Source organism: Tachypleus tridentatus, chromosome 4, assembly GCF_004210375.1.
Source record: "Tachypleus tridentatus isolate NWPU-2018 chromosome 4, ASM421037v1, whole genome shotgun sequence".
Classification (NCBI taxonomy): Eukaryota; Metazoa; Arthropoda; class Merostomata; order Xiphosura; family Limulidae; genus Tachypleus; species Tachypleus tridentatus.
Window position 1 is genome coordinate 65,003,524 of NC_134828.1, and position 14,084 is coordinate 65,017,607.

Genomic DNA, 14,084 nt, shown 5'->3' on the forward strand with positions numbered 1-14,084 from the left:
CACGAGCCAAACAGTGCAACAAAGTTTGTGGTCTGTACTGATAAGCCCGTCATCTCTTAACAGATTTAAGAACTAATTACAATTGTGGATTCAGGAGGCCAAACATTTTACATGTGACTTAAAAACGTCGTGTTTTGTTAAAATATTTTTGTATATTAATCATAAACATAGAAATTGACATTCAGTAAAAGAGTGTTCACTTAACTTTTATGATCTTATACTGCTGTGCGGGTGTAACATTATTATTTAATATAACCTGATTAACACAGTTTTAATTGTTATAATATACTATAATATCGATTTCAGTTTCCCTTGATAATCACTTAAAAATAAATGGCATATGATTTTATGGATAGAAAAATTCTACATCAAAACCAAAGTTTGGAGCGAATAAACTTCAAGCGTGAAGGAAACAGTTTTGGATTGGCCAGGCAACTCGTGAGTAGTGTGAAAAACATGTAAGTGCTAGGATGATTTGAGGGCATGCCCCCGTGATTATTTAAAAAAATAGCTACTCTGAGATTAAATTTTGTACTAATTTTACTATAATTTATTAAAACGTCTTTATTAATTTTAACCGCTTCTTTATGTTTAACAAAAGTATATGTTCACGGCACTTAGTCATCATAGCTATAAATAGGCACAAATATGTACACTTATATATTATACGTGTAATATATTATGTACTATTATACTTATTCATACGTACTATAATAAGTCTATCTATTTACCTAGAAACAATTTTTGAACTAGAAGTTAAAGTTTAAAAAGCCCCGAGAATGTAATGCCCTATGTAATAGGTTTGTTTTGTTTTAAGCGAAAAACCAGAGAACGGATTGTGTCCTTCGCATGCATCGAACCCACATTATTAGCATTCAACCTTAACGCTGAGCCATCGATAAACTACATAATAGAAGAGATGAATAATGGTATGATTAGTGTAATATATATAAACAGGTTTTGTTTGTATGTTTATTTGTTTAAGTGCAAAAATGCACATTATGCCATTTATACTGTGCCTGCTGAGGGGACGAACCTCCAAGTTTAGCGTCATAAACCTTCATACTAGCCTCTGAGTTGCGTATATAAGAAATTAAAATGTTTTTAGAAGTTTGTTAGATATAATTTTTCAGGGTTTTTTTTTCTGTTTTTGTATTCAAAATATAAAGCGCAAACTTATGTCCAATTTGAAATATTTCTGTTTGAGGTCAAGAACCCTTGGAGAGTGAGACCTTCTTACATGATTAATTCAACAACAACATCTTGAAATTATATGTATAGCTCCTAAAGATAACAACGTTCTTCGATAGTTTCTGATTTTCACATATAAGTCTTTAGATTTTGAGTAGAAGCATTGATTTAATTTGCAACAAATATCTATGCATAGCTTCATAGATAACACAATATACCACGCACACAGACTACTATACTGATGAACAAACTGGAAGTAATAAAACTGGCATTATATATACGAAGTAATTACATAAACCCTACAACAAACAGTTGTATCAACTTTATATAGACAGCGCCAGTGCCTTAGACCAGAGTGTGACGTATTCCTGACGTCATACCTACACCCAGAGCAAGGAGAAAACTAAAATTATCCATGACGGAAAACAGAGGTAAAATGGGGAAATCAGACCCCTATTGCAAATTTACGTATACACAGCATAAAAGATTCGCAAAGTTGGGGGCTGCGCATCGCGTAATAGAAAAGTTTTTATAGTATCATATAAGCAAGAGTTCCATTATAGTAAGACATAAAGATGAAAAATCTTACTATTTGTTCCTTATCTAACTATTGCTATGTCGCTGGGCCAATTTCAACCAAATTTTGTGGGATGATGGTTTGGAATAAGGCGTATGTAATGAAAAAATGGCCGCCAGTATTGCTGTAATAAACTCATCTGAAGTGTCTACTCCAACAGTCATCATAAGGTTGATATGAGGAGCCGTTTATAAGCTATACCCACTTCTATCTCTCACCCGTGACCTATCAACTTCGGCTCGTAAGATTCTTCTGCGGCTAATAACCATCGATTAATTGATCACGTGAAACACTGTAGAAAGACATTAAGAGTTGGGTGTTGAAAGCGGTTAACCGGAAGCACATCTACCGCCATCACTTTAGCCGCTACCTCTTCCTACAAAGTCACCCTAATCATCATACAGGTCCGGCATGACCACGTGGTTAAGGCGCTCGATTCATAATCTATGGTTCGCGGGTTCGAATCCCAGTCACAACAAATTTGTTTGCTCTTTCAGCCGTGGGGGTCATTCTCACTATTTGTTGGTAAAAGAGTAGCCCAAGAGTTGGCAGTGAATGGTGATTACTAGCTGCCTTCCCTCTAGTCTTACACTGTTAGAGTAGGGACGGCTAGCGCAGATAGCCTTCGTGTAGCTTTGCACGAAATTAAAACAAACAAACAATCATCACACAGTATGTTCTTAATATGTTCTTGTGCTCTTAATTCTTATACAAAACATTTACTGAATGAAGAATGAGTACTGTGATAACATGTTTTATTAGCATATTGTGTGAAAGTTGGGACTTTTGTTTTACTTATCATAGCATTCACCCCACTTCATTTAAAATCATTTAGAACCCGGACAAAGGACGGGTACCTCAGCTTGTATATAGTAAATCAAACTGTTAAAATGAATCTTTAGTTGCTAGCTTTGATCTTATATATAATAAATGTTTTGTAACAGCTCCAGAATTGTTACTCTCCTTCATTTGACATTGTAACTATTCTTCAACTGCTATTGCTATTTTATTACAATTAATATTTCCAGTGTCCTCCAGTTGACATCATGACTACCATTTATTGACATTGTTAATATCATCCAGTTAGCATTTTCATTATCTTCATTTGATACTGTTAAAACTATCCAATTGGCATTGTTACTGTCCTTCACTTGATATTGTTAATATTATTGAGTTTTCATTGTCATTATCTTCATTTGATAGTGTTAATACTGATCAATTGGCATCGTTACTATCTTTCACTTGACATTGTTAATTCTGTTCAGTTGGCATTGTCATTATTCTTCAATTGTCATTGGCAGTCAGTATCCTTTAGGTGGTTTTGAGAACATCCCGGAATTCTTCTTTAATTAATTTATGCCATGAATCACCCAGTGAAAATTTTAAAGATTACTTGTACAAATTGCAAAATACGATCAAAATGAATTTTAAATATTACGTAAATAACATACAATATATTTGAATGATTATGTGAGCAGGCTGAAACACAATGTATTTGAAATACTGTTTGTACAGACTGAAATACAATACATTTGAAAGTTTATGTGTACACGTTGAAATACAAGGTTAAAATTACACTTGAAAAAAACTGGCCACTTCATAAGCAATTGACCTCACAGTTCTGCAGCTTTGTATTTATATATAAATCGAAGATTGGTATCTAAGTGTTGGGATCTAAGGTCAAGAGTTCCAGCGGTGATTTGTATAATGAACTTGTGTTTATCTAAGAAGAAAGAAATGAGGAAATAAACACTTAACAACAGCTAAGGAAGGAGGAAATAAAAAAACAACACTTAGTAACAGTTAAGTAAAAGAGAAACATCTGTAATTAGACGTTTCTTTCTTTCCAGTACTTGAAACAGCAAAAGCTTCCTGCTTATGAAAACCCCATGAGCCACATGGAAGTATTCTTCAGTTGGCATTACGACTGTTTCGGTTAATATTGTTAGTATCCTTCAGTTAACGTTGTTATTATCCTAAAGTTGCCATTGTTACTATTCTCAATTGACAGTTTTATTTGTAAAGACAAGATAAACCATGATTTCCTTTGTTCACCTGCTGTTCCTTACCTATGTTTGTGTGGTATCACCGATGTTGAACACAAAAGTCCGTTTTTTTCATCCGGACTCTAATATTCCACGTCTTACTCTAATAGGCACTCTACCTACTGTTCGAGAATTTACCTTAGCCTATTGGGTGAAGTTTTACCAGATTGAAGGTTATTCTAACAATGTGTTTTCGTATGCTCGTTCAGACGATGATAACGAAATAATTACATGGATGAGGTCTGAGAAGGGTATAGTTCATATGATGCTTCGTGTTCACAGTGGAAGTGGTAACGAAGCTAGTTTTCTATGCCCGGGAATTATTCAAGACATCTGGCAACATATAACGTGGACATGGTCAGCTAACAGTGGGGCGGTGAGGTTCTACCTTAACGGAAAACGGTGTTCCAATACCACAGCTGTTGTGTCCAAGAATAAAGAAGTTAGGCCTGGTGGGATGGTTGTCGTGGGTGCAGATCAGGACTCGGTAGGAGGGGGTTTTAAGATCGCAGAAACACTACAAGGAGAATTAACAGATTTACATCTTTGGGATGAGGTTTTGGATGAGAATCAGATATCCATTCTTCCTTCTTCTTCTTGTACAAAACAAGGCGATTCGGAATTACATGGGAACCTGATAGACTGGTCAAGTTCTGCATTTAGGACCTTCGATGGCGTGTCCTTTCACCCAACCCACTTATGTCTTACACGCACTCATTAGTGTCATTCAGATGCGTCTAAATACTGAAAAATAGTTAAATATTTTATAAGCTAGTAATTAAGGAAGCTTACTTTTTATGATGTAGTGCTATATCTTTTAATTTTCCTTATTTTGTTTAAGAAGCGAAATATAGTCATTTGTACTTAATCTCCACTCAATGGTGTACATTGTTTCTTGTGAAGAAACTCCTTTATCTCTACAATAGAATTCATTATGTATTGTGTTTATCAATGTAATTTTACTAGTGCAATTATACGTAGCTTACAATGATTGGACATGGAGGTTCGTCGTACCATATACAAGCGATAGAAATAACGAAGGAAAGATATATATTCAAACATCTAATACCGCCCTCTACATTTCGACACACAGTTACACAACCCCTTTCAAACATGTGGTCAGCTTCCGGTCAGTTACTTCTTTCTTTGTGAACCTGACGATGACCGAAGAAGGTCGAAACGTTGTTCGCTCTTCTATGTAAAGTGTTTTCTCAGCCCAAACGAGCCGTTTTTGCATATAAAAGGAAAGATTTACATGAACAGAAGTTTTTGTGAGCTTTATTTCTAACTTATATTTAATAATGTTTTTATTTCTGTTTTATTATATCGTACGTAATCTTTTTTTTTGAAATACGTTTATTTTTGTATTTTATTATTACTTATAATCGAAATACTTAGTTTTAGAATTCATCTTGTACGTGTATGCAAGTTTTTTCAGGTAGAAATTATTTTATTTTGTAAGCACATATAAAGGAAGTATGTTAATATAAGACTCATGTGTGTAACTTTTATCCACGATCTTTTGTTTTTTAATTTCGCGCTATCTGTCCCTAATTTAGCACTGTAAGACTAGAGGGAAGGCAGCTAGTCATCACCACCCACCGCCAACTCTTGGGCTACTCTTTCACTAACGAAGAGTGGAATTGACCGTAACATTATAGCGCCTTCACGGTTGGGAGGGCAAGTATGTTTGAAGATACGAACCCGCAACCCTCAGATTACGAGTCGAGTGCCTTATCCACCTGGCTATATATCCACTACCTACAAGGAAATGTTTTTATAATAACATTCAGCCTCGTAGTTACATTCAACACAAATTTCCCTTCATCCTCGCATTAAATTAAGGATTAGTCAAAGTTCAGGTCACAACCTTTAATAAACCTGTATCATGTGACAAATGTTTTAATGTACTTTTATTCGAGTTCTATAAAAGTATCGCTGTCAGAAACTTGCTTTATAACTAGCTCAAATTTCAATTACTATAATGTTTAAGCACATTTTTCATTAATGTATATATTCATAGTTTGATTCTACATGCAACAAAACTACGCCGCTATGCAACTACGCTGTAAGCTCTTTTCATACCTTTCACTTTTACCCTTCAAACTACTCTCATTTATTAAATAATATTTTAGCCTTAATTAGTAGTTTTCATGCAAATCATGTTGTATGTTTATCCACTCTCTCTGAAATTTCAAAGAAAATTCACAATACACGTCGTGGCGAAAAATAAGAAACTTGTTCAAATAGTGTTAAGCTTCAGAGCATGTTTGGTACTAATAAAGCAATTATGTCAGGCTGAAAGCATACCTAATAGCTTGAACTGAAAATTAATCAAGTTAATTGAGCTGATAAAACTCAGAAATATTCAAAACAGACGTGCTGTTTGTTCGTAATAGTACGTTTTCCTTTTTGAGCACAAGCAGTAGACATGTATATATTACAAATTCAAAATCGACCGAAACTTGAGTTTTACTGTTTATAACACTACTTTCTTGCACAACATTTCGAATTAAATAAATATATTCGTTAATCAAATTGCCTGCTGACAAATAAAAACAGAGATATGGATGGTAACAAGATGAAAGGCAATACGATTCAAAGAGCACGTGAGCGTTTTTTCTTTGTTTTGTTCTGTACGTCTCATAAATAGCAGATGTGGTAATTCCTAACTGGCCAGTTGTATTCGACTACACGATCTGGACTTTAACTTGTGAAATATTAAAAACAAGCCCTCTGATCTGCTGCACGCTCGTCTAAAAACACACAAGAACAGAAATTACATACAAAATTTGAGATTAATTATCATGATTTAAGTTTGTTTGTTTTGGAATTTCGCACAAAGCTACTCGAGGGCTATCTGTGCTAGCCGTCCCTAATTTAGCAGTGTAAGACTAGAGGGAAGGTAGCTAGTCATCACCACCCACTCTTGGGCTACTCTTTTACCAACGAAAAGTGGGATTAACCGTCACATTATAACGTCCCCACGGCTGAGAGGGCGAGCATGTTTGGCGCGACTCGGGCGCGAACCCGCGACCCTGAGATTACGAAGCGCACGCCTTAACGCGCTGGGCCATCATGATTTAAGCTGGTTACACACACACAAACATAGTATATAAAAGACATAAATAGATTAATATACCAAATATTATATATTACACTAATTATTCCTAGGCTATTAAAATCAGTAATATAAAGAAAAAAAACATACTTAGTATAAACCACAAACAGTATGATAAAATCTAAATTCAATACCAGGTCTTCTTGCTGTCTTTATTACCCTTTACATCTTAATGACGACAACAAGATGTGATAACAGAGGTATGGTATTGAATTGAAACTTTAATATATTGTATCTGGTTTATATCACATATATATACAGAGAGAGCAAGCGAGAAGGAGATTTTCTTCTTTTCAAGGTCAAGTATCTACTTCATTCAAAGGTATGGATGCCTGCCGATTGAATAAGGTTTGTTTGTTAATAACCGCAAAGTTACATAATGGGTTATCTGTGCTATTCCCAACGCGGGAACACAACTCTTAGACTTACCGGGCGAGGGTATGTGCCTGAATAAACTTTACCACATCTGTACTATTACAGGCTGCAGTGTATTGATACTTAGCAGCTATAAAAAAATCTCACAGATTTATTATAGTTCAGTGTGTTTCTTACTAAATAAACTTGCGAGATGAAAGTAAAAAATATTTTAGGAACGTCATTTCTTCACCGAAGAAACTTCGTTGGTATTGAAATAATCCACGGAACACTATAGTGTAAACCTTCAGAGCAGTCGCTTAACCGGAATAGATTTTAATGAGAGGGAATTCAGTTTTAATTCATCGGTTTTTAAGTGATGTATTATATTTGACAAATGTCCTTTGTGTACATTATAACGGTTATTGGGATAGTAAAAAAAATTGGTGTGTTTCTCATTGTTTTAAGGTGGTTCAGATTAGAACTAAGTATTCAAGTGTCTAAATAAGGCTTTTTCTAGTATATTTCTTGAATAAATTTTAAATGTTTATGGCCAAAGGAAGAACTCTGAAAACAAATAAAATTTAGTAAGATACTACGAAGCAAAGAGAGTCCATCTGGCCATTAGGCACTAATAAAGTTTGTATGCATTAGGTGCTACTCTATTAGACCAGTGAGCAGTTAAGACAATGTGTTTAATATTATGTACACAGTATTCTCACTACAGTTCTATCAAGACCGTTATCTAATAGTATGTATATAATATTCTCACAACAGCCTTATAAAGTTGTTGTTTAGTATGAAACATAAAGCTACACAAAGAACTTTTTGTGTTCTGTCCACCACGAGTATCAAAACACTGTTTCTAGTAGTACAAGTCCCCAGATATTCCGCAATGCCACTGGCGGTGGTCTTTTAAATACAACCTTCTTAATACAGTCATGTAAAGATCAGTCGTTTAATAGAACGTATACAATATTGTCAATACAGTCTTATAAAGGTCAGTTGTCTAATACAAAAAGAAACAACAAAAAAACAAAAATCCCCTAGTAGTAATTTAGTTTTACAGGAATGTAAACTTTCCAATTGGGGTGTTCAGGCATACTGATATCCCCCTTCGCCCTGCTCGCGATGGAATTTTGATGTGAACGTCAGGAATTTGTATTTAATTTTTCGTCTGGCTTGTTTTTGTATTACTCGATTGATACTGAAGATTGAAGTAGTGAAGTGGTTTCAGAGAACGTAGGAGTGCGATCGGATCTAGATAGCGGAGAGAAAACAATCAAGGCCAGTGACGTAACGTTGTCCTTGCGTTATTTGATGACGTGCCTTAAAGACTAGCTTGAGTGAAGTACGGAAAGAAGCAAGTCAACGAACTATTTCTCAAACGTCCTGTGATCAGAGCCATCTAATATAACGTATACAACATTCTCAATACATTCTTATAAAGATCAGTTGTTTTGTAGAACGTACACAACATTTTCAAAACAGTCTTATGAAGATCAGTTGTTTAATAGAACGTATGCAACATTCTCAATACAGTTTTGTAAAGATCAGTTGTTTAATAGAAAGTATGCAACATTCTCAATACAGTTTTGTAAAGATCAGTTGTTTAATAGAAAGTATGCAACATTCTCACTTTCAGCCTTGTAAAGATCAGTTGTTTAATAGAAAATATGCAACATTCTCACTTTCAGTCTTGTAAAGATCAGTTGTCTCACGACAGTCTTGTAAAGATCAGTTGTTTAATAGTACGTATACAACCTTCTCCTTCCTGTTCAGTTTTCTAATAGTACATACAACCTGTCATTTTCTTTGTGTCTCTCAATTATTCAAAACAATAGCCAAAACTGAACTGGTCATTGAGATAAAAACAAAAATAGATGAAATTTGCGTCCAATACGAAGATATTATTCTTTCAATGTGAGTAGTTCATACCAAATCTGCTGAAACAGTGTTCTTGCAACAGGGTGGTAAGTTTACGTAGCAAGTTTCGCGTTGATTTTTGGAGTTGTTTACAGGTGTGTTTTTCCAGACAGTGTGAAACGTTTGTCATTTTGACTGTTCTTTGTAACGTATTGTCTCTACATAAAAATTTATCACATCTATGAGTTTTTTTTAAATTCTATCAAGTTTTTATGATGATATATAAGTTGATTCACCCTCAGCATTGCAACTTGAGACAGGCATCTTGTAAAAAACAAACAAACTTGATGTATACAAACAATAAAGTAATTCGAGAATAATAAAACTTTATCAGTTAATGGAACGACTTTATAAATTTTGAAGAATTATAAATTATCTTTTTACTTTGTTTTCACTTTTTTCTAATTAGCTATGTTTTCTTTTTTTTTATCAAGATGCCACAATAACAATATTTTTGTACCTGGTTTCAAATTATTTGAAGTTAACGATTTTCTTTTGTAGCCTTTTCTTTCTGTATCCGTTTCTTTTATCCGTGTATGAACTAAGACGTTGGAATTAGGCACCGAGTGCACTTTATCTGTTCATGACAGTTAACTTTGTAACGTTTAAACACCTTTTACTTTGTTTTCAACGTATATAAAATAGTGTTTATTAAAGTTTGTCTTGAGTATAAGTCGTACTAAAAACATTTTATGTTATGGCAAAAGGGGAAAAAAATGACGTTCAATACAAATTTTTGTTGTTTTTGTTTCTGAAAAGGAGGTATCAAGGCAATAAAAGATGGTGAGGCACTGATGTACTGTAATAATGTTTTTTTTCACTGTGTTCAAGTGCCCCTTTTGCAATGTGCTGCCATCTTTTGACACTTAGAGAATGAAAAATTTAATTCACATAGTCTCAAAAACATGTTATCCACCATCCTTTTATTCAAATGGGAGAGGAACCTCATAAAATAAAAGCCTCTTTAATTCATAAACAAAATTTACGTGAAATAATAACATTTATCACCCACTAGAAGTGAAGTGAAGACTGTTTATTTCAGATATTTTTAGAACTGTCTTTGAATTCACCAATCCTTTTAACATAGGAAGAAGAGGTTAATCACAGCTTCAAATACGTTTAGAAACACTTATTTTGTATCAAAAATACTGTCTTTTACATCCAACAGCTCACCATACTTACCTTACAGTAATAAGACCTGTCACACATGACATCTGTTCTAATGTTTCTATAGTAATAAACCATCTTATATGATAATGTCATTGAGTTCTCTAAACCATTTGACTTGTTTCTAAATTACATCAACCAGTGTCGTAAAGAAATCTTTGAAATGATTACCAAATATTAATAAATTCTCCCACCCTGCTTACTTGTTATTACTTAAAACACAGGTAGATTGTACTGATCGATCTGTCGACCTACCCTGCTTACTTGTCATTACTTAAAACACAGGCAGGTTGTACTGATCGATCTGTCGACCTACCCTGCTTACTTGTTATTACTTAAAACACAGGCAGGTTGTACTGATCGATCTGTCGACCCACCCTGCTTACTTGTTATTACTTAAAACACAGCTAGATTGTACTGATCAATCTGTGGACTCACCCTGCTTATTTTTTATTACTTAAAACACAGCTAGATTGTACTGATCGATCTGTCGACCTACCCTGCTTACTTGTTATTACTTAAAACACAGGCAGGTTGTACTGATCGATCTGTCGACCCACCCTGCTTACTTGTTATTACTTAAAACACAGCTAGATTGTACTGATCAATCTGTGGACCCACCCTGCTTATTTTTTATTACTTAAAACACAGCTAGATTGTACTGATCGATCTGTCGACCAACCCGCCTTACTTGTTATTACTTAAAACACAGCTAGATTGTACTGATCGATCTGTCGACCCACCCTGCTTACTTCTTATTACTTAAAACACAGGTAGATTGTACTGATCGATCTGTCGACCAACCCTGCTTACTTCTTATTACTTAAAACACAGGCAGATTGTACTGATCGATCTGTCGACCCACACTGCTTATTTGTTATTACTTAAAACACAGCTAGATTGTACTGATCGATCTGTCGACCCACCCTGCACTCTTGTTATTATTTAAAACACAGGTAGATTGTACTGATAGATCTGTCGACTAACCCGCCTTACTTGTTATTACTTAAAACACAGCTACATTGTACTGATCGATCTGTCGACCCACTCTGCTTACTTGTTATTACTTAAAACACAGCTAGATTGTACTGATCGATCTTTCGACCCACCCTGCTTACTTCTTATTACTTAAAACACAACTAAATTGTACTGATTGATCTGTCGACCCACCCTGCTTACTTCTTATTACTTAAAACACAGGCAGATTGTATTGATCGATCTGTCGACCCTTTACTATTTCCCCGCCTTGATACATATCTGTCTTGGGCACTTATCTGTTCTCCTCCAAAACGCTGTTCTGATATCACACACACACTTATGTGACGCGTTATAAAACTGTTGTCCTAACCTTGAGAAATGAACGTTAACATCATGTAAATGTGAAATTTCCTCACCCCATCACTGAAAGCACTCTCCTTCAATCTTCTCACTGTTACCAGTTTGAAATTTCAGATAAGTAATGGAATGCTAGAAACGTGTTTCAACTTTTATTATTTATCTTAGAATAAACGTGCACTGGAAAAGTTGTTTATCTATAAACGTAACAGTTAAAAAAATTAAAATGATCTATTCACAAGAAGACCATTAATATTAGCTCGAGCAAATCTTTTCCTGATAACAAAGTCTTCTTGAATATCTACTGGTGTTTAAATTATCAATAAATTAATATTGAAATAACTAAGAATTAAACTGCTTTAAGTTGCTAAACGTTTTTGGAATCTATTTGCATAATGATCTTACATCCACTGAGGAAGTACTTAGCAGTATTATTCTATGTTAGAAGGAGTATTTTGAGAAAAATATAAAGTAAAAGAATGCTTGATGAAAATCAGAATTTAACTGAATTTAATGTTGGTTTCAGAATCCGTTTTTTAGTCTTAGTTATACGGGTGCCATCCTGGCAGTTATCAATTAAAATTTGACTTAAGTTCTACAAATAAGTGATTGGTAAATACTTATTGACAATTAGACTTAATTAGCATGTGAAAATTAATCTTAAAAGTAGCGAGGGAGCCACTTGGAAAACGAAAGTAGTTTGGCACCAGAGAGCGCGTTGGTACAGGCACAGTGCTAGAAGAGAGATGACATCATATGATTACGTCATTATCATCATAGGGGTGTTGTTAGGGAGAAGTTGTTACGGAAGGGTGATAAATCATATTAATATGTCTTCAGCATTAATTATTGAGCGGCGGAAGTGGTCTGGCACGAAAAGAATGTTATTAGAGACGCAATTTCTAGGAAATGAATGACATCATATGATGACGTCATCAACATTATAGTTATTATTGTTTTACTTTTATACTTTAATATTTGAGAAAGACAACTATTTAGTATAATAATAATAAAACGTTATTGACAAAATATTTGATCTTTGCATATTATTTCATTAGCTTGGTTTTACTTTTATAATTAACATGCCATATAATATAATGTTAGATATATTTGCCTGAAAAGGACGTTTATTTACATATTTTAATAATATACAATAGTCAAGACTTCATTATTAGCTTTATACACTATTGTTCAAAAATGTGAAGACAAAGTCAAATATCACATTTCGGACTACTTTCAAAGAACAACAGAAGGTAAATTAGAGGTGAAACATATTTAGTGCAGCAGAAGCTCAGTGTAAATGTTTGAGTTCAGCAAATAGTTGATATCTGGTGTGTCCAACTTTTGATTTAATAACTGCAGACAGTCTTTTAGGCATTGTTGCAACATATTTTATCAAAATATCCTTTTGAATTTTACTCCAAACGACTCTACATTTTTTTTCCCTATTTTATATTTATTTGTTTCGGTCTTACAATCTAGGGTGTACTTGGAAGTGTTTGGGAAACCAGTTTAAATCTGTAGCAATTTGTTGAAGGCCCCAACCAGCATCATCTAAAGCTTTTATACAGACTCTCTGCTCTACTAAGAATTCTCTATGCTCTTTAGGCCATGGCATGACAACAAAACTTAATACACAGTGTTAAACACTCTTTTTATAAAGGTTAATTTGTGGAGTGCTATTAAATTGATTTCTCATAGCATATACTGGTACTATGAGCTAGCTTCTTTTTATATAGTGAAGACAATATTACAGTTATTTCAGACTCTAAATTTGATCACTATGTTCATTCAAGTAGAACCCTATGACATGCCCTTGGTACAAGTATGTGAAAATTCTAAAGAACGGTAAACATTTTCATCGTGGCTCATTCAGTTGTGAACAGGGATCAGTGAAGTAGGACTAGAATATTTAAATTTACATTCTGTAATAGCATGGAAGAATTTATCTCATAAAATGGAAATAATGGCAAAATATTATCTTGTTTCTTGTCATTTTCTCTATCATCTAAACAAATTCCCATTTGAAACACATGGTGCCGATTTCTCAATATATTTGTAGCCTAATGTAATAATGTCTGTGGTATATTCAAGAGTTCAAGCATATAATTAGGTAAATAGAATAAATCGACGTAAAATAAACATAAGGGAGATTCTTCAAAGTGATTCGAGTTAATATGATCATAGAAAGTTTCTTCGTTTCGAAACTCTATAAAAAGTATCATGCACTTGAAAACCGTAATTAAACTGACTGTCCTCGACGTGATGAAATTTCGGAAAATAGATCTTTGTTCTTTTTTGCTTTAATCATTTTTGTAGTTTTTGTATTCTCTATTAAACGGAGGTAATAAGAAGTTCTATTATTGGT

The 14,084-nt window shown here is 34.0% G+C and overlaps 1 protein-coding gene across 2 annotated transcripts; it reads left to right on the plus strand.

The window, feature by feature from the left end:
- The first annotated feature begins 129 nt into the window (after positions 1–129).
- LOC143249310 (C-reactive protein 1.1-like) lies at positions 130–5,711 on the plus strand. Of its 2 annotated transcripts, none has more exons than XR_013027713.1 (2): positions 130–458; positions 5,373–5,711. XR_013027713.1 is itself a non-coding variant. In XM_076498927.1 (2 exons), exon 1 carries the CDS (start codon positions 3,806–3,808, stop codon positions 4,532–4,534), a length of 729 nt encoding a protein of 242 aa, XP_076355042.1. In that variant the 5' UTR covers positions 3,570–3,805; the 3' UTR covers positions 4,535–5,084; positions 5,373–5,711. The 2 variants fall into 2 exon arrangements, 1 of the variants encoding a protein (XP_076355042.1); XM_076498927.1 differs by lacking the exon at positions 130–458 and adding an exon at positions 3,570–5,084.
- Positions 5,712–14,084: the final 8,373 nt, after the last annotated feature.

Excerpts from the sequence above, each read along its gene's own strand:
- LOC143249310 (XM_076498927.1), top strand. The coding sequence starts at position 3,806 with ATGATTTCCTTTGTTCACCTGCTGTTCCTTACCTATGTTTGTGTGGTA.